Genomic DNA, 20,728 nt, shown 5'->3' on the forward strand with positions numbered 1-20,728 from the left:
AAAAATTTTAAGTATGGGGCTGGGAAGGTGGCTCAGTGGTAGAGCACTTGCCTTGCATGCCTGAGGCCCTGGGTTCGATTCCTCAGCACCACATAAGCAAAAAGAAAAAAGCCAGAAGTGGCACTGTGGCTCAAGTGGTAGAGCACTAGCCTTGAGCTGAAGAGTTGAGGGACAGCGCCCAAGCCCAGAATTCAGGCCCCATGCCTGGACCCAAAAAAAAAAAATTAAATAAACATTATAGCTTAAGATCAATCTGTAGACCAAGCACTGGTGGCTCACACCTGGAATCCTAGCTACTTGGGAGGCTGAGATCTAAGGACTGTGGTTCAAAGCCAGTCCAGACAGTAAAGTCAGTGAGACTCATCTCCAATTAAAGAAAACCAGAAGTGGCACTGTGGCCCAAGTGGTAAAGTGCTACCCTTGTGTGAAAAAGCTCAGGGTCCGAGCCCAGGCCCTGAGTGTACCAATTTTAACTTGTAATTGAAAAAAGGGCACAAAACACATAATCCAAAATGAGATTACAGGCAAAAGCCTACAAGAGCCGGGCGCTGGTGGCTCACGCCTGTAATCTTAGCTACTCAGGAGGCTGAGATCTGAGGATCGCAGTTCAAAGCTAGCCCGGGCAGGAGAGACCATGAGACTCCTATCTCCAATAAACCACCAGAAAACCGGAAGTGGTGCTGTAGCTCAAGTGGTAGAGCGCTCACCTTGAGCTGAAGAGCTGAGACAGCGCCCAGGCCCAGAGTTCAAGCCCCACGAACGACCAAAAAAAAAAAAAAAAAGCCTACTAGAACAGAACAGCACTAATTCTAAGTACAGATTTATACTTACCATAAACTTTTGTACACTAAGAGGGAAAGTAGCAGAATAGAGTAAAATCTGCCTGTTTTTAGGTAGCGTGAGAATAATATCCTCCATTATCTGCACAAAATCCTGTGACAGCAATTTATCTGCCTGTAGTAGAGAAAACACAATTTTTAAAACCATGAAAAAGAGTCTTTGGCTAATATATAAAGGACAAAGCATAATCTGATAAAAAAAAAAAAACCACCCACAGCAAGAAAAACTCCTAATGACTCAGCAGGGGAAATATAATCCCTATCATCTAAGGTAAAGTTAAAAGTATACACTCTTATCTACCTACCCCTCCTATATAAATAGATACCAAACAGGCACCAGTGGCTCAGGTATGTAATCCTCACTACTCGGGAGGTTGAAATATAAGAATCAAAGTTCAAAGCAGGCTAGGCCAGATAAAGTCTATTAACTCAAATTAACTACTAATAAATCAGAAGTAGAGTGGTGGTAGAGCACTAGCCTTGAGCAAAAAAGTTAAAGACTGAGATCTAAGGACTGTGGTTCAAAGCTCGTAGTAAAGTCAGTGAGACTCTTTATCTCCAGAAAACTGGAAGTGGTGCTGTGACTCAAAGTGGTAAAGTGCTATCCTTAAATAAAAAAGCTCAGGGACAGAGCCCAGGCCCTGAAGCCAAGCAAGCTTCAGGCCCTGAGTTCAAAACCAGACCCTGAGGTCTGGGAAGGTGGCTCAGTGGTAGAGTTCTTGCCTGCATGCATGAGGCCCTGGGTTCAATTCCCCAGCACCACATAAGTAAAAAGAAAAAAACTCGAGGTGGCATTGTGGCTCAAGTGGTAGAGCGCTAGCCTTGAGCTGAAGAGCTGAGGGACAGCGCCCAGGCCCTGAGTTCAGGCCCCACAACTGGACCCAAAAAAACAAACAGACCCTGAGGTTCAAGCCCCAATACTGGCACCAAAAACCAAACTAAAATCCTTGCCCCATAACACAATTCAAATGGTTCTTATTAAAGAGGTAATATAATACAATGGGTAAAAATTAACAGGCTATAGAGTCTTAACTGTTAAAATATTGCCTTTTATTCATTAACTGTGTTGGATGTTAACCACTGTATTCCTATTTCTAGAACTGTAAAACTAAGTACCTATACAACATTGTAACTACTTTATAATATACCCAACCTTAGGTTATTAGTAAAAATTAACTAATAAAGCATGTTAATAAATGTTACCTTTCATGAGGTAGATTATTTCAAAGATTAGTAAATAATGATCAATGAATTAAATTATCTAAATATAAGCCAAACCAGGAAATAACTATGTCCAACTATTAACACTGAAATTTTCCATGAATAAAACATTACTAGATCCCAGAGTTGGGTAACACAGACTAAAAAAAAAAAAAAAATGATACTAAGTAATACAAAATTAGGAATGGGACATTGTTTTAAAAAGCACACCACTAAATAGACTTCAAATTGACTTGGTTCTGATGTTATTTAGTAACTCCTTTTTTAAAAGGTAAGATCTAGCCAGGCACAGGTGGCTCATGCCTGTAACCTTAGCTTATCAGGAGGCTGATATCTGAGAATGGCAGTTCAAAGCCAGCCCAGGCAGGAAAGTTTGTGAGACAATCACTGACCAAGTGCTAACTAAACAAGCTTTAGGCCCTGAGTTTAAAACCTAAATATTGGGCTGGGAAAGTGGCTCAATGGTAGAGTGCTTGCCTTGCATGCATGAGGCCCTGGGTTTGATTCCTCAGCACCACATAAGCAAAAAGAAAAAAAAAAAGCCGAAGTGGCGCTGTGGCTCAAGTGGTAGAGTGCTAGCCTTGAGCTGAAGAGCTGAGGGACAGCACCTAGGCCCAGAGTTCAGGCCCCACAACCGGACCCCCAAAAAAACAAAAACAAAAAACACACCCTAAACATTGGTAGAAAAAGAAAATTTTAACTGTCTAGTGCTTATTAGGAGGTTATAAACATGAACAACTTTTGCTGTCTTCACTGAAAACAGTAAACAACAAGCATACAATAGTGTAGAACATTATCTTTCAAGTGAAGAGACATTACCTCATCCAATACTATCATCTGGACATGATCAACCTTCGCTACTCCTTTCTTGATAAGATCCAGGATTCTGCCAGGGGTAGCAATCACCACATGTACTACACAAGATTTAGAAAACATTCTCATTAATTTTAGCTTGGACAAAAAAAAAAAGACACTGTAAAGGTTTTTGTTTCTTTCACTGTAAATACTAGTATAAAGATAGAAATGACAACAGGCACCCAGGTTTCTGATGTAGAAGGAAGCATACCTTCAGCCAAGGTCACAAAGTATAAAAACCACAAAACCCAAATCTGCATACAAAGCGTATCAATTAAGGTAACCACATGACAATTTTATGTAAGATTCCAAGTAAAACTTAACTGAAACCATGCTGAAGTAAGTGACTGTATAAACAACTTTATATTTACCAAATTAACTTTCTAAACAAGATTCTTTTTTTGTTTTGTTTTTTCAGTCGGTTGTGGATCTTGAATTTTGGGCCTGGGTGCTGCCCCTCAACTCTTCAGCTCAAGGTGAGTACTCTACCACTTGAGCCACAGCACCACTTCCAGTTTTCTGATGATTAATTGGAGATTAAGAGTCCCTTGGACTTTCTTATTCAGGCTGGCTTTGAACCACAATCCTCAGATCTCAGCCTCCTGATAGCTAGGATAATAGGCATGAGCCACTGGCATCCAGCTGAACAAGATTCTTGGAAACACACTGCCCAACTGCCCACAACAGCAATTATTATATGATAGCCTATTTTCCAGTCATATGTTGAAAACTAATTCTTTTGCCTTGAAAATTAAAATTTTCATTTTAGTTACTTAAGATATTTGTAGTAGTAGCTTTAACAGCCTACTAATGTATTTTTTTTTCCCTTGACTGAAATAGTCATTCTCATTCTTTCTTTTTTCTGCCAGTCCTGGGGCTTGAACTCAGGGCCTGGGCACTGTCCCTGAGCGTCTTTTGCTCAAGGCTAGCACTCTACCACTTGAGCCACAGCGTCACTTCTGGCTTTTTCTGTTTATGTGATAATGAGGAATTGAACCCAGCGCTTCATGCATGCTAGGCAAGCGCTCTACCACTAAGCCACATTCCTAGCCCATTCTCATTCTTTTTTTTTTTTGGCCAGTCCTGGTGCTTGAACTCAGGGCCTGGGCGCTGTCCCTGAGCTTCTTTTGCTCAAAGCTAGCTCTCTACACAGCGCTACTTCTGGCCTTTTCTGCTTATGTGGTGCTGAGGAATGGAACCCAGGGCCTCATACAAGCAAGGCAAGCACTCTACCACTGAGCCACCTTCCCAGTCCTCTTTTTTTTTGGTCAGTAGTAGGGCCTGAACTCTGGGCCTGGGTGCTGTCCCTCAGCTCAACTCAAGGCTAGTACTCTACCACTTGAGACATGGTGCCACTTTAGGCTTTTTCTGCTTATGTGGTGCTGAGGAATCAAACCCAGGGCCTCATGCATGCAAGGCAAGCACTCTACTACTGAGCCTTCCCAGCCCTTCACCCCCATTCTCATTCTTTCTTTTTTGTTGGTCATAGGGCTTGAACTCTGGGTCTGGTGCTGTCCCTCAGATCTTCAACTCAAGGTGAGCGCTCTACCACTTGAGCCACAGCACCACTTCTGGTTTTCTAAGTGGTTTATTGGAGGTAAGAGTCTCAAGGACTTTGAAGCATGATCCTCAGATCTCCTGAGTAGCTAGGATTACAGGTGTGACCCACCAGCACCAGGCTCATTCTTTACCTTTCTACTACAATGTTTTGTTCTCAACTCTTTCTTTGGTGAGGGGGACTGGTGCTGGGTTTAAACTCTGGGCTTGCACTTGCTAGGAAAGCATACTATTGCTAAGCCACAGTATTTTTCACTTTCAGGTTTTTTTTCTTTTTTCTGTGCTGGTACTAGAACTTGAACTCAGTGCCTAAGCACTGTCCCTGAGCTATTCTGCTCAAGGCTAGTCTTCTACTATCTGAGCTATACCTGATTTCAGCTTTCTTTTTGGTGGATAATTGGAGATAAGAGTCTCATAAACTTTCCTGTCTGAGCTGGCTCTTAACAGTAATTCAGTGCTCCTGTGCGCCTGAATGACTAAGATTATAGACATAAACCTTTATTTCTTTTTTTCTTTTTTTTGGTGGGCCATGGGAAGGAACACGCAGGGCCTGAACACTGTCTGAACTTTTTCACTTAAGGCTAGCACTTTGAGCCACAGTGCCACTTCTGGTTTTCTGATGGTTAATTGGAGGTAAAAGTCTCATGGCCTTTCCTGCTTGGGCTAGCTTTGAACTGCAATCCTTAGATCTCAGCCTCCTGAATGGCTAGGTTTACAGGTATGGGCCACCAGCACCCAGCTTTTTTTTGTTTTTTGTGTTTTGGGGGTGGTGGTGGTGTTCAGGTTTGCATTCAGGGTTTCTCACTTGCTTGACTTGAACCATCCCACTTGAACCATCCATTCAGACCTATTCCGTAATTTGTTTTTTTTGTCGGTCATGGGGCTTGAACTCTGGGATTGGGCGCTGTCCCTCAGCTTTTCAGCTCAAGGTGAGCGCTCTACCACTTGAGCCACAGCACCCAGGTTTTTCTGCTTATGTGGTGCTGAGCAATCGAACCCAGGGCCTCATGCATGTGAGGTAAGCACTCTACCCACTGAGCTGAGCCACCTTCCCAGCTCTATCCTATAATTCCTTTTTTTGGGTCCGGTCGTGGGGCCTGAACTCTGGGCCTGGGCGCTGTCCCTCAGCTCTTCAGCTCAAGGCTAGCACTCTACCACTTGAGCCATAGCGCCACTTCCGGCTTTTTTCATTTTTTTGCTTATGTGGTGCTGAGGAATCGAACCCAGGGCCTCAGGCATGCAAGGCAAGCGCTCTACCACTAAGCCATCCTCCCAACCCCCCCATAATTCTTAAAAAACAATTATTATAATTTCCAGAAGACCAAACGAATAAATTATAGAGACCAATGCTATTACTTAATCATTTCCTACCTGTATCATCAAGCCTCATTATATCATCTCGTAAATTGGTTCCTCCTGTGGTTGCCATCACTTTAGCCCCTCCCATGTGTTTGCTGACCTGGATGCAAATTTGACTGACCTGTAGAGCAAGTTCTCTAGTGGGAACAATCACCATTGCTGGAAAATACCAAGAAATAGAGAAAATGGAAGGGGAAAACAGAGAATATATTTTAAAAATTTAAGAAGTTATCAAAACACTTTTTCCTTGTAAACTAGATGCTAAGATAAATTGAGAGGCCCACCTATTATAGACCCCACAGATATATTAACACTTTTACAGTCTTAAAGTACATTTGAAAGTAAGAGATTTTTAATTGAACTACCAAAATACTTGCTGCCTAGATTCTATACGTATCACATGAAAGAATATCAACTATAGATTAAGAAAGTTGAAACCTCAAGAAAAGCCTTAAAAGTGAAATTTTAATTCTACTAGCTTAGGGTATAACTATAGAATAATTCCAAATTGACTGGAAGGGGAAAAAAGGCAACTTGGCTCCAATTTTGAAGCCAGTACTGGGACTTGGACTCTGGGACTGGGCACTGTCCTTGAGCCCCTTTGTGCTCAAGGCTAGCACTCTACTACTTGAGCCACTACATGCCACTTCTGGCCTTTTCTGATTAGGTTATTGCAGGTAAGAGTCTCATGTACTTTCCTGCTTCGAACCATGATCCTTAGATCTCAGCCTCCAAGAGTAGCTAGGATTGGTGTGAGCCACTGGCGCCCAGCTATGGGTCCAAATTTTAAACCACCCTTTTCACTTTAAAACACACAAGAACTTTCCCTCCAACTAACCTTGTATATTGTCCTTCTTCAGGTCTAGCCGTTCAAGTAAGGGAATGAGGTAGGCACCGCTCTTGCCTGTTCCATTTTTTGCTCTAGCTAAGATATCCCTACCAGATAAAGCAATGGGAATGCTCTCCTCCTAGGAGATAAGACAATGAATACTTGTGAATACAAGAGTAGTACACCTACAAATTCTTCTCTAAAATACACTGGATGTCCTACATTTGCATTTACATGAATAGTAAAGACTCGCATATAAGATCAATACCATTATCAACCATGTTTAACCAAACTGACTGAATACTTTTGGTGTGGTCCTGGGGCTTGAACCCAGGGCCTGACCACTGTCACAAAGTTTTTTTGCTCCAAACTGGTGCTCTACTGCTTGAGCCACAGCATCACATCCAGCTTTTTGCTGATTAACTGGAGATAAGTCTTACCCGCCTGAGTTGGTTTTCAATCTCTACCCTTAGATCCCTCCTGAGTAGCTAAGATTACATGTGTGAGCCATGGGTACCAGCATAATAAAAGCTGTGTATATTGTGTATGGAAATAAACAATACAGAAGCATCCTTTCTAAAGAGCCACATGTAGGATCTGAATATACAGATTAAAAACAAAAAGGAGGATGTGGTGCTGAGGCTCAAGTGATAGAGTGCTAGCCTTGAGCTGGAGCTGAGGGACAGTGTCCAGGCCCAGAGTTCAAGCCCCACAACCAACAACAACAAAAAGGAACATTTCCATTAAAAATTGGAAAAATAACAGCAGATAGAGGTATATGGGTACATGGTATTTTTCAGACTGGCAGGTCAATTTGATCACAGTCAAAGTCTGTCGACTGGGCTAAGCCTACAGAGTATTAGAGGATGAGCTCCACAAATGTAAAAATCATAGTTTGAAACAGTTTGCCCCCTGCACACAACAGAAATCTGGCATGCACTTAAGCACTATATAAACCTTTGATGTCTGTGTCTTCCAGTAAATTTTTGTACTGAAAAGTGCTCAGTGGGGGACCTCAATCCTGTCAGTTATCTCAACCTATGGTTACATCACTGAAGGTGACTTCTCATTTTCTTAGTTGACTTTGTCATGAATGTTTTAAACAAGATTTTGATATTTACTTTTATCTTTGAACACAGTAAAGCATTCCCAACAATTACTGAAAAACTATATACAGAGACAGAAATTAAAGGGAGATTAGGTATATCTGAGTAAAAGACAGAATATTACTATGTTAATTTTTTTCTTTTACAACTAGCACAACCTGGGGCTGGGAAGGTGGCTCAGTGGTAGAGCATATGCCTTGTATGCCAGAGGCCCTGGGTTCGATTCCTCAGCACCACATAAGCAAAAAGAAAAAAGCCGGAAGTGGCGCTGTGGCTCAAGTGGTAGAGTGCTAGCCTGGAGCTGAAGAGCTGAGGGACAGTGCCCAGGCCCAGAGTTCAGGCCCCATGACCGGACCCCCCCCCCCCCAAAAAAAAAAAAACAACTAGCACAACCTGGCTATAATAAAAGACATCAGTCACCTAATGGGCTCTTGGCCCAACAACGGTATGAGACATACATGTTTCATGTTGGAGTATGTGTATTTATGAGCCATGGGTCTTGGATTCAGGCCCTGAGTACTGTCCCTGAGCTTTTGGGGTCAAGGTTAGCACTCTACCACTTGAGACATCCACTTCTGGCTTTTTGGTGGTTAAGTAGAGGTAAAAGTCTTATGGACTTTCCTGTTTGGGCTGACTTTGAACCTCAATCCTCAGATCTCAGCCTCTTGAGCAGCTACAACTATAGGCATGAGTCACCAGTGACTGCCTAAGAACTAAAGTTTTAGTATTCCTTTAAACACAAACACACACACACATAGTAAATTTTTTTTACAAGTTGTGAATTCTCTGACCTTAAGGCAAGTATCAAGTCAAACAATACCTTTCCACATAAATTTATGTCAGCTAAAAATATACCTTTCCACACAAAATTATGTCAGCTAGGCAAAAATTGCCTTCTAATTATAAAATTTCAGGATTAAATGATGCTATTACACTTCAAAAGCAGAGTCATTATTGGAACCTAAGTGGTTCAGGTTTCATTAAATGGCTCCAAATTTTAAAAAAATGAATGGTAGTAACACACAAGTTGCAAGCCAGGTACAGTGGCTCACATCTGTAATCCTAGGTAGGTGGAAGACCACAGGCAGGAAGAACATGGTCTGAGGCTGACCTGGGCAAAAAAATTCTGCCTGAAAAATAACTAAGTTTAACTACTACTACTACTACTTCTGCAGCTGCTACTGCTGCTGCTGCTACTAAGACTGCAAGCCCAAGGCTTAACTTGGAACTGCCCCCATAACCAACTCAGACTTTTAAAGTTCAAACAAATCTAATAGTATTTGATAAAAAGTGTTTGAATTTTAACTCAACTCAGTCATTTTGGAAATCTTTTTTTTTTTTTTTTTTCAGTTGGTCATGGGGCTTGAACTCTGGGCCTGGGTGCTATACCTGAGCTCTTCAGCTCAAGGCTAGCACCCTACCACTTGAGACACAGTGCCACTTCTGGCTTTTTTCTGCTTATGTGGTACTGAGGAATTGAACCCATGGCCTCATGCATGTGAGGCAAGCACTCTACCACCGAGCTACCTTTCCAGCCCAGAAATCCTTATTTTTGAAAAGACTAAGGCAATTGAAGCTAATGTCCATCATTACATGAGACCTGTAAACTATTCTTTATAGATGTAGCTTAGTGGTAAGAATGCTCACCTAGCATTCATGCAGCCCAGTGTTTAATACCCAGCCTAGGGGAAAAGAAAAAAAAAATTAAGTGCAGTGACTCCTACCTATTCTGGAGGCTGAGATTGAGAGAATTATGGTTTGAGGCCAGCCTAGAAAAAATTCAGGAGACTCTCCATCAAAATGAATGAAAGGCCGGGCGCTGGTGGCTCATACCTGTAATCCTAGCTACTCAGGAGGCTGAGATCTGAGGATCGCGGTTCAAAGCCAGCCTGGGCAGGAGAGACCGTGAGACTCCTATCTCCAATAAAACCACCAGAAACCCAGAAGTGGCGCTGTAGCTCAAGTGGTAGAGCGCTTGCCTTGAGCTGAAGAGCTGAGGGACAGCGCCCAGGCCCAGAGTTCAAGCCCCACGGCCAACCAAAAAAAAAAAAAAAAAAGAATGAAAGCTGAGCTCTGTGGCACACTTGTTATCCCAGGTATATATGGGTAGTTAAACAGTATATATGGGTAGTATGACTGTGGGCATAAACACAAGATTCTATATGAAAAGTCAAGGTAAGTTGTCCTCTCCCAATGACTAAGACCAGGTTCTTTGTTGTTGATTTTTTTGTTTTGTTTTATCGGTCATGGGGCTTGAACTCTGGGCCTGGGAGCTGTCCCTCAGCTCAAAGTGTGAGTTCTACCACTTGAGCCACAGCGCCACTTCCAGTTTTCTGGTAGTTAATTGGAGATAAGAGTCTCACGGACGTCCTGCCTGGGCTTTGAACCGGGATCCTCAGATCTTAGCCTGCTCAGGAGCTAGGATGACAGGTGTGAGCCACTGGCACCTGGTACGTGCGCTATTACTGGGACTTGAGCTCTGGGCCTGGGTGTTCTCTTTTACCTAGCTTTTCCACTTAAGGTTGGAGCCCTACCACTTGAGCCACATTTGTACTTCCAGATTTTTTTTGGTGTTAATTGGACATAAGTTTTACAGACTTTCCTAACCAGGCTGGCTCTGAACCTCAATCCTCAGATCTGTCATGCTTGTAGCTAGGATTACAAGCATGAATATCAGCAGCAGCCAGCTGGGCCAGGTTCTTCAAAGGATAAAACTTTTTTTTTTTTTTTTGGTCATGGATCTTCAACTCTGGGCTTGGGCACTGTCCCTCAGCTCTTCAGCTCAAGGATACCACTCTACCACTTGAGCTACAACGCCACTTCTGGTTTTCTGGTGGTTTACTGGAGATAAGAGTTTCATGGTCTTTCCTTCCCGGGCTGGCTTTGAACAGCATCCTCAGATCTCAGCCTCCTGAGTAGCTAGGCTTATAGGCGTGAGCCACTGGCACCCAGCCAGGATAAAACTTTTGAATGAAGTGATACAGTGCAGAATTAGGTTGAATGTGTGATCCATATTGTCAGATTAAAGTCACTGAATTTTATTTCTCCCCACCTTTAACAATACAGCCTTATGGAAACACAAGGTCAAGCTTTCACACAGTACATATGATAATCTTAAAGATTCACTAGTATTTTGTCCAGTATAATGGGCATTAGTTTAAGCAGAGAATTGGTCACATCCATACTAATTTCCCAGAAAATTAGGTATAATGGAGCAAGACAGTTTAAGTCAGATTAAAACATCTATGAAACCTAATAGGAAACTATGGGGTTGCCCGAGATGGGAAAAGAGGATGGAAACTGAAAACTGTTTTACGACTTACTATGTACCAGGCATAATACTAGGTACTTACATACTTACTTGTTTGTTTGTGCCTGCCCTGGGACTTGAACTCAGGGTCAGGGGACTGTTCCTGAGCTTTTTTGCTTAAGGTTAGTGCTCTATCATTGAGCCACAGTTCCATCCCCAGATTCTTGGTTAAATGGAGATAGGAGTCTCATGATCTTTGTGCCAGCGCTGGCTTGGAACCACAATCCTCAGATCTAAGCCTCCCGAGCAACTAGGATTACAGGCATGAGCCACCAACACCCAACCTTGTTAGAATCTTTTAAGCTCCTCGAAGTATTTATGATTGTTATTCTGAGTGATTAACAGAGTGCCAGCCATGAGTGGAAAAAGTTGAACAAGGGCCTTAAAGACCTGAGGTTCAAGCCCCAGTACTAACACACTCTGAAGTCTAATCCTAACTACTTGGGAGTAAAGACTGAGTAATCAAAGCTCCAAGTCAGTCTAGGTAAGCAAGTTGGCATGGGTAAAATAGTAGGATCAAACATAGTCCAGGGCAGGAAACAAGACTCTACTTCAAAACTAGCCAGTGTGAAAAAAGGCTGGCAGTATGACTTAGGGCTAGAGCCCTTGCTAAACAAGTGCAATGCCCTGAAGTCCAAAGTTCAGTATTTCAGAGTGAAGAATTAGTCTGCTGAATTTATTTCCTTGTTGATAAAACCATTACTTGAAGAATCCATAGCATGTAATAAGCATTTATCCTATACTATTCCCTGTGCTAAGCAAATGAATTATCTCACTCATTCTTCAACAACAACTGAACTATTACTTCAATTTTATAGGTCAGGAAACCAAGGCTTAGAGAGCTATTTTGAAAAAACAACTTCAGATTTAACCAGGCAGTTCATTAGAACAAATTTACGCAAAGACACAGATTAGCTTAATTTCATCAAAACATTCTAAAATAAGCACAGGCATTGTGGTAAGTATGGCGATACAAGTAGTATAAGAACTTATATAGAAAATGTTTCATTCCTCTAGATAAAATGGCTGATATCAACTGCATCCCTGTAATCTAGATCTTGTCTCTACGCAATCACTACCTGAGTTCTCTACCCAAAACAGGACCTTTTCTACAAGGTCATCCACCCTTCTCTAATAGCTATTAGACACCCAATTCTAAGTAGAAAGGTACCCACCATATTATGTTGAAATTATTCATATAATGAATTGCCTTTTCTACTAGACTGTGAGACAGGAACTTTACCTGTCTTGCTCATCACATAATCTCCAGTATTTAACACTTTCTAAGATATTCAATGTTTATTCATATTTAGGAATCTCAAAGCCTTTTTTTTTTTTTTTTTGGCCAATCCTGGGGCTTGAACTTGGGCCCTGGGCACCGTCCCCAAGCTTCTTTTGCTCAAGGCTAGCACTCTACCACTTGAGCCACAGCACCACTTCTGGCTTTTTTTTTTCGTCAGTCATGAGGCTTGAATTCTGGGATTGGGTGCTGTCCCTGAGCTCTTGAGCTCAAGGTGAGCACTCTACCACTTGAGGATTACAGGTATGAGACACCAGCACCGGGCCTGGCTTTTTCTTTTATGTGGTACTGAGGAATCGAACCCAGGGCCTCATGCATGCAAGGCAAGCGCTCCACCACTGAGCCACCTTCCCAGCCCTCTCATAGCATTTGTCCTTAGCACAACCTAGACTAGTAAATGTATATTTATCTATGTACAAATCTATGCACTTCCCTGTTCTTTTCTCAGTCCCCACTAAATAGAACTGGAATTGAAGGGAGGTGTATTTAAAGTAGAAAATAATTTTGGCATTATGTTATACCAAAAACTAAAGAAGTAGACCTTGTGCCGGGCGCCAGTGTCTCACGCCTGTAATCCGACTCAGGAGGCTGAGATCTGAGGATCATGGTTCAAAGCCAGCCCAGGCAGGAAAGTCCATCAGACTCTTATTTCCAATAAACCACTAGAAAACTGGAAGTAGTGCTGTGGCTCAAGCAGTAGAGCGCTCGCCTTGAGCTGAAGAGCACAGGGTCAGCGCTCAGACCGAGTTCAAGCCACATGACTGACCAAAAAAAAAGTAGACCTTGGGTTATGGCTCAGGTCAGAGTGCCTGCACAGCAAAGTTTAAGGTCTGAGTTCAAACTCTAGTACTGCAAAATAAGTAACAATAAAGCACCCCAGAAAATGAAGGGAGTCTACCACAACACAGGAACCAATTTGAAGGAGACTTAAAGTGGCCAAATCTGGAATAACTTGAGCACTGAGGTATCACAAAAATAGAAATTCAGGGGCTGGGAAGGTAGCTCAGTGGTAAAGCGCTTGCCTTGCATGTTTGAGGCCCTGGGTTTGATTCCTCAGCACCCATAAGCAAAAAACAAGCTGGAAGTGGTGCTGTGGCTCAAGTGGTAGAGCACTAGCCATGAGCTGAAGAGCTGAGGGGCAGCGTCCAGGCTCAGAGTCCAGGCCTACGACCGGACCCAAAATAAAAACCAAAACAAAAAATAGAAAGAAATTCATGGGGGGGGGGGGAAGAGACGGGAAGGGATGGGAAGGGGAAACAAAGGAGGAGGCTACAATGCTTGATAAGAAATGTACTCATTGGGCTGGGAAGGTGGCTCAGTGGTAGAGCGCTTGCCTTGCATGCATGAGGCCCTAGGTTCCATTCCTCAGCACCACATAAGCAGAAAAAAAAAGCCAGAAGTGGCACTGTGACTCAAGTGGTAGAGCGCTAGCCTTAAGCTGAAGAGCTGAGGGACAGCGCCCAGGCCCAGAGTTCAGGCCCCACGACCGGAAACCCCCCCCCCAAAAAATGTACTCATTATCTTGCCCATGTAATTGTAACCCCTCTGTACAGTATTTTCACACACACACAAAAAAATAGAAATTCATGGGCTGGGAAGGTGGCTCAGTGGTAGAGCGCTTGCCTTGCATGCATGAGGCACTGGGTTAGATTCCTCAGTACCACATAAGCAAAAAGAAAAAAGCCGGAAGTGGCACTGTGGCTCAAGTGGTAGAGCTCTAACCTTGAGCTGAAGAGCTGAGGGACAGTGCCCAGGCTCAGAGTTCAGGCCCCACAACTGGACCCAAAAAAAAAAATTTAAAAAAAAGAAATTCATGGGGCTGAGAATGTGGCTTAGTGGTAAGAATGGTTGCCTAGTATACATGCATAAAGCCCTGGGTTCAATTCCTCAGTACCACATAAATAGAAAAAGCCGGAAGTGGCACTGCAGCAGCTCAAGTGGTAGAGTGCTAGCCATGAGCAAAAGCAGCTTAGGGACAGTGCCCAGACCCTGAGTTCAAGTCCCAGGACACAAAAAAGAAAAAAGTTCATGAGTTGATACTGACCATATGTAAGGATGGAGTAGTAAGGGAGGGTTCTTCTTTATAGGCATCAAATATGGTCAGATACACCAGAGCTAGAAACTTATCATATATAACCCACCAGAGCAGAGAGACCCAAATAAGAATCAAAGAAGAGATGGTTATTATGAATAATAGGTTATTTTCATAATTTTCAACTGTTCCCAAGACTGCTAGTTTCAAGGAAGGGGATTTGTAGAAGAGAAAAATCAGATAATATCTTACATGGTAATCAAATTAACATTGCCAATCAAGACTAGATAGACACATTGTACACCATTCAAATACTAACCAGGCCATAACATGATTACTGCAGTATTCTGGCTGAGAAACTGTAATTTGAATCTAATTACATGGAAATATCAAGACAATCCCACAATAAATGGTCTATGGAAGAGGGGAGGTTATATGTCAATGTCATAAAAGAAAAAGATGAGAAACATTCATGATAAAATAAGTTAACAAAACTATTATATGAATACTTGCTCCCAATCTGGCTCCTACGTAAGATTACCCTATAGTAGAGGGGGAAATACTACTACAAAGAGTCAATTAAAAATTAGACAATGTAAATATAAGTGAAAGATGTGATATAAACACGGGATCTATGTTAAATTGATTAAAGGGAACTGTCTTATTATGTGAGAATAAAGTTACTCTTAGGAAAAACACATTGAGACTTGAAGAAAACAAACAATTCTGTAACTTAACCTTTAAAAATTCATAAAAGGTGAGCATACAGGTATGTACAGGACATTGAGACATGCTATACCACTCCCACAAACCAAAAAGTTAGTTTGTAATACATGAAATATAACCTTATATAAGCAATAAAAAGAGTAAACATACCTGAATGGGAGATGGCTTTTCCCAGCCCATTTCAAAAATTCCCATCAGTAACTCCCGCTTTAAACAGTAATCTTCAAACTCATTTCCTTTTGTGGATGTCACATCCTAATAAACCAATAATGTAAAAAATATAACCAGGCTTTTTTAGCAGTTAGCATGCTTAAGAAAATTTGTCTAGGAAAAGCCAGGCGCTGGTGGCTCATACCTGTAATCCTAACTACTTTAAATCTATACTTAAACTTAATCTGTACTTCAGTTTTTCCTGAGAAATCTTATTCTCCTTCAACAAATACAAGCCACTTGAAAGTGAAAATACTGTACAGAGGAGTTAGAATTACATGGGCAAGATAATGAGTACATTTCTTATCAAGCATTGTAGCCTCCTCCTTTGTTTCTCCTTCCCATCCTCCCGCCCCCCTTGTTTTTTTTTTTGTTTTTTGGGTCCGGTCGTGGGACCTGAACTCTGGGCCTAGGCGCTGTCCCTCAGCTCTTCAGCTCAAGGCTAAGTGCTCTACCACTTGAGCCACAGCGCCACTTCGGGCCTCATGAATGCAAGGCAAGTACTCTACCACTGAGCCACCTTCCCAGCCCCTTGTTATTTTTTTTTAATCCAAGTATTGTGTTAGGAATTGTTAAATCTTAAAAATATAAATTCAACCCTGGCTAATCTGGTTCATCATACTACTGAGATATGTATGGGCCAGAAAGTCCTGTTTTTTAGGTTTTTTTGTCTGTCGTGGGGCTTGAACTCTGGGCCTGAGCACTGTCCCTCAGCTCTTCAGTTCAAGGCAAGCACTTTACAACTTGAGCCATAGCTCCACTTCCAGTTTTTTGGTGGTTAATTGGAGGTAAGTCTCAGACTTTCCTGCCTGGACTGGCTTTGAACTGCAATCTCAGCCCCCTGAGTAGCTAAGATTACAGGTGTGAGCCACTGGTGCCCAATGAAAGTTCTGTTTTTAGAGGCTAGTATCCACCCAGAGATGATTAACAAATATGCCTCTAGTTACTGTTAAATACATTCTGGGAGACAAAACAAAACCATCCCAGGCTGAGAATATTGGGTTATCTTCTCTACTATGTAGGCATAATATAAAAACCTAACCTGTATATCTGTATCACTAGGTTGCTGGGAACAAAAGTTCAAGGAAACAAAATGTGCACACATATAAACACATTTAAGATATACATTTCATTACTATTTAACGTCACCCAAGTATAGTAGAAAGTGTTAGCAATCCAACATACAATTTTTTTTTTTGGTTGGTTGTTGGGCTTGAACTCTTGGCTTGGGGGCTGTCCCTCAGCTCTTCAGCTCAAAGCAAGTGCTCTACTGCTTGAGCCACAGCACAACTTCCGGTTTTCCAGTGGTTTATTGGAATAAGAGTCTTAAGGACTTTCCTTCCCAGGCTGGCTTTGAAATGTGATCCTCAGATCTTCAGATCCTTAGATCCTGAGTAAGCTAGGATTACAGGCGTGAGCCACCGGCGCTCAGCACCAACATACAATTTTTTACACACTTAAGATAGACATGTTGAACTGAAACCTTTTCATGCAACTACTTTAAAATAAGTTAAAGAAAAAAGTACGATGCAAATGTGGCTTTGTGGTAGAGTGCCTGTCTAGCATGTATGATGCCCTCAGTACCACAGAAAAAGCCAGAAGTAGTGCTGTGGCTCAAGTGGTAGAGCACTAGCCTTGAGCACAGAGAAGCTCACGGACTGAGTCCAGGCCCTGAGTTCAAGCGCCATGACTGGCAAAAAAAAAAGTAAAATATTAAACACATACAGGTTGGAAAAGAGGACAGCTACATAGGAAGACATTATCCAAAAGCAACAAGCAAGCAAAAAAGTGGAACAATGTCTATCATTACTATGACAGATTGCTACACATTATTACATACTTCCCATTTTCTACTTGAATTCTACAACCAACTTACCGAAGTTTTGATTCTTAGATCCTTTGGAGGGAGTTTTAAAGTCTTCTTCCAGTCATCACCAGGTCTAGAGAGAATACAGTAAACAAAATATCAAATTTCCTACTTAACATGATTCATCCTCAATATAATTCTTTTTTTTTTTTTTGGGTCCAGTCGTGGGGCCTGAACTCTGGGCCTGGGCGCTGTCCCTCAGCTCTTCAGCTCAAGGCTAGCGCTCCACCACTTGAGCCACAGCACCACTTCCGGCTTTTTTCCTTTTGCTTATGTGGTGCTGAGGAATCGAACCCAGGGCCTCAGGCATGCAAGCGCTCTACCACTGAGCCAACTTCCCAGCCCCTATAATTAAGTTCTAGAGAGGAAAAACTGGGAGAAAGCGAGGGAAGGGGTGGCACTGTCCAAAAAGAAAGGTACTAATACCTGGCTTACATAACTGTACACCTCTGTACATCACCTTTGTAATATTATTATTTTTTTTGTCAGTCGTGGGGCTTGAACTCTGGGCCTGGGCACTGTCCTTCAGCTCTTCAGCTCAAGGCGAGTGCTCTACCACTTGAGCCACAGCGCCACTTCCGGCCTTTTCTGTTTATATATACTAAGGAATTGACTGCAGGGCTTCATGCATGTTAGGCAAGCACTACCACTAAGCCACATTTCCAGCCCAATAATAAATTCTGAACAAAAGAAAAAGCAGAGTAGGTTTATATCTTGCCATACACTTAAGAATATAGTTAACCAAGGGCTGGGAATGTTGCCTTAGTGGTAGAATGCTTGCCTAGCATGCATGAAGCCTGGGTTCAATTTCTCAGTACCACGTAAACAGAAAAAGCCGGAAGTAGTGCTATGGCTCAAGTGGTAGAGTGCTAGCTTTGAGCAAAAGAACATCAGGGACAGTGTCCAGGATTGGCAAAAAATTAAAAAATGAACCAGCTAGACACTGGTGACTCATGTCTACCTAGCTACTTAGGAAGCTGAGATCTGAGAATCTTACAATTTCAAGCTAGTCCAAACTATGAGACTCTTATCTCCAATTAATCAGAAAAGCCAGAAGTGAATGTGTGGCTCAAGAGGTAACAAAAAAGCCAAGCAAGAGCTCAAGACTCTGAGTTCAAGCTCCAGGAAATAAAGAGAAAAAAAAAGTTAACCAAAGAATTAAACATTAGAGAATGTATTCATAGGAAAATAAAAAGTCTAGATAGAAGGGTTCTTAGGGCCTTCATCTTAAGAACAGCATAGTGCCACTGTTAATCAAAAGATGGTTTGACCTAGAGAGAAAGAGACTGTATTTTTTTTGGGGGGGGGGGGGGTCGTGGAGGCTGAACTCTGGGCCTGGGCACTGACCCTCAGCTCTTCAGCTCAAGGCTAGCACCCTACTACTTGAGCCATAGTGCCACTTCCAGCTTTTTTTCCTGCTTATGTGGTGCTGAACAATTGAACCCAGGGCCTCATGTATATGAGGGAAGCAGCCTACTACTGAGCTAGCTTCCCAGGCCTAGATAGTATATTGTAAACAGCACCCAAATTTTAAAAATTTTAAGATTTCATGAAAAACTTTAGATTATGGATTTTTTTGAAAAACTGGAAACAATCCTGGGTTCAGCTAAAGAACTGTCTTTACTTTAAAAAAAGAAAGAAAAAAAGAAAGGACACATTTGCAACAATGTTCTAAAGTTTTGAATGGTAACAGTAGAGATTACTAACTAGATTTTAACTCCTCTTTTCTCCTTTGTTGTGGTGCCTGGGGATTGAAACCAAGGCGCCCACCCACCCACCCCCCCTTTACACCTTTACACACACACACACACACACACACACACACACACACACACAAGGCGCCCACCCACCCACCCCCCCTTTACACACACACACACACACACACACAAAGTGCTCTAACACTAAACTGCTTTCTGCTATAGGTTAGTCAAACAGCCACCTCCTTTAAATACAGCAAGTAGCTTGCATAATGTCCTCTAGGCATCTTAAGTTTATCACTTCTGGTGACTAGTTAAAACCAAGGTAGCCTAAATACAGTCCCAAATATTTGGGAAGCTAAAGTAGAAGGACCATTTGAACTCTGGAGTTTGAGGACAGCCTATCAACAGAATTCCACTCAAAAACAAACAAAAAAAGAAACAGAAACAGCTGAGTGCTATTGGCTCATGCCTATAATATATTCAGGGGGCTGAGATTTCAGGATCATGGCTGGATCTAGTCTGGGCAGGAAAGTCTGTGAGACTCTTAGCTCCACTTAACCACCAAAAATCAAAAAACCAGAAGTGGAGCCATGGCTCAAAATAATGGAGTGCTAGCAGAGGGGGTGGGGGTGGGGGTGGGTCAGTGGGAGAGACTGATAGGAGAGGGAGAGAGGGAAAGGGAGAGGGAGAAAGAGAGAGACACACACCTAAGACAGCACTCAGGCCCCCCAACCAACAAAAGAAAAAAGTCAAAACATCTAATGTTTAAAAGAAAATACTGCCAGGAATTATTTCCAATTAGCTCACTGTGTCATCTTTAAAACAATTTCCATTTATTTCATTGCAGCCATTCTTACACTACCAGAATCTCCAAATCTTAGACCTACATTTATTTTACTTAAATCTAGAACTTACATAGCTATAAAGCCCTCGATTAGAGACATGAACCTCACGCCCCACTAAGTCAGATAGTGCTTTGCTACCAATTCCAAGACCTGTGTTTGTGTCAGGCTGCATAATCCATGTTTTTTTTGTTGCTGTTGTTTTTTTGGGGTCCAGTCATGGGGCCTGAACTCTGGGCCTGGGTGCTGTCCCTCAGCTCTTCAGCTCAAGGCTAGCACTCTACCACTTGACCCACAGCGCCACTTCCAGCTTTTTTCTTTTTTGCTTACCTGCTGCTGAGGAATCAAACCCAGGGCCTCAGGCATGCAAGGCAAGCACTCTACCACTGAGTCACCTTCCCAGCCCCCATCCATATGTGTTTGTTGTTTTTTTCTTTTTTCCGGGCTTGAACTCTGGGCCTAGGCATGCTCAAGGCTAATGCTTTACCACTTTGAACCACAATACCACTTCCAGTTTTCTGGTGGTTAACTGGAGATGAGACTCACAGATATTCCTGCCCAGGCTGGCTTTGAACCAGGATCCTCAAATCTCAGCCTCCTAAATGACTAGGATTACAGGTGTGAACCACCAGTGCCCAACGGAATTTATAATCTTAAAAGGAGGTAAGACTATTTTAAATGAGAAGTGGTTAAGTATTATGAGTTCTGAGGCAGTTGACAGAAATTAGAAGGCAGAGGTGGCCTATAAACTAAGATCTAAAGAACTGAATAAAAAAAAAAATCAATCCAGGAAAAGCAACAAAGAAGAAACAATATCCACTAGTGTCTCAAATCACAATTTTTTGGGGGGAGGGGGTCAGTCGTGGGGCTTGAACTCTGGGCCTGAGTGCTGTCCCTGAGCTCTTCAGCTCAAGGATAGCACTCTACCACTTGGGCCACAGTGCCACTTCTGATTTTCAGGTGGTTTATTTCCTG

The 20,728-nt window shown here is 42.3% G+C and overlaps 1 protein-coding gene across 4 annotated transcripts in view; it reads right to left on the bottom strand.

The window, feature by feature from the left end:
- Positions 1 to 20,728, bottom strand: part of LOC138838992 (probable ATP-dependent RNA helicase DDX6) — a 41,777-nt gene that overhangs the window by 16,276 nt on the left and 4,773 nt on the right. For all 4 annotated transcript variants that reach the window (XM_070038616.1, XM_070038617.1, XM_070038615.1 and 1 more), the window contains exons 3-8: positions 17,221 to 17,284; positions 15,285 to 15,389; positions 6,670 to 6,799; positions 5,844 to 5,990; positions 2,880 to 2,974; positions 832 to 954 (exon numbers count right to left, since the gene is read on the bottom strand). In XM_070038616.1, the coding sequence (XP_069894717.1) occupies positions 832 to 954; positions 2,880 to 2,974; positions 5,844 to 5,990; positions 6,670 to 6,799; positions 15,285 to 15,389; positions 17,221 to 17,284 (664 nt within the window). The remainder of the gene's footprint in view (positions 1 to 831; positions 955 to 2,879; positions 2,975 to 5,843; positions 5,991 to 6,669; positions 6,800 to 15,284; positions 15,390 to 17,220; positions 17,285 to 20,728) is intronic.

The sequence above is a fragment of the Dipodomys merriami genome, unplaced genomic scaffold (genome assembly GCF_024711535.1).
Source record: "Dipodomys merriami isolate MVZ:Mamm:240054 unplaced genomic scaffold, mDipMer1.0.p SCAF_29, whole genome shotgun sequence".
NCBI classification, from domain to species: domain Eukaryota; kingdom Metazoa; phylum Chordata; class Mammalia; order Rodentia; family Heteromyidae; genus Dipodomys; species Dipodomys merriami.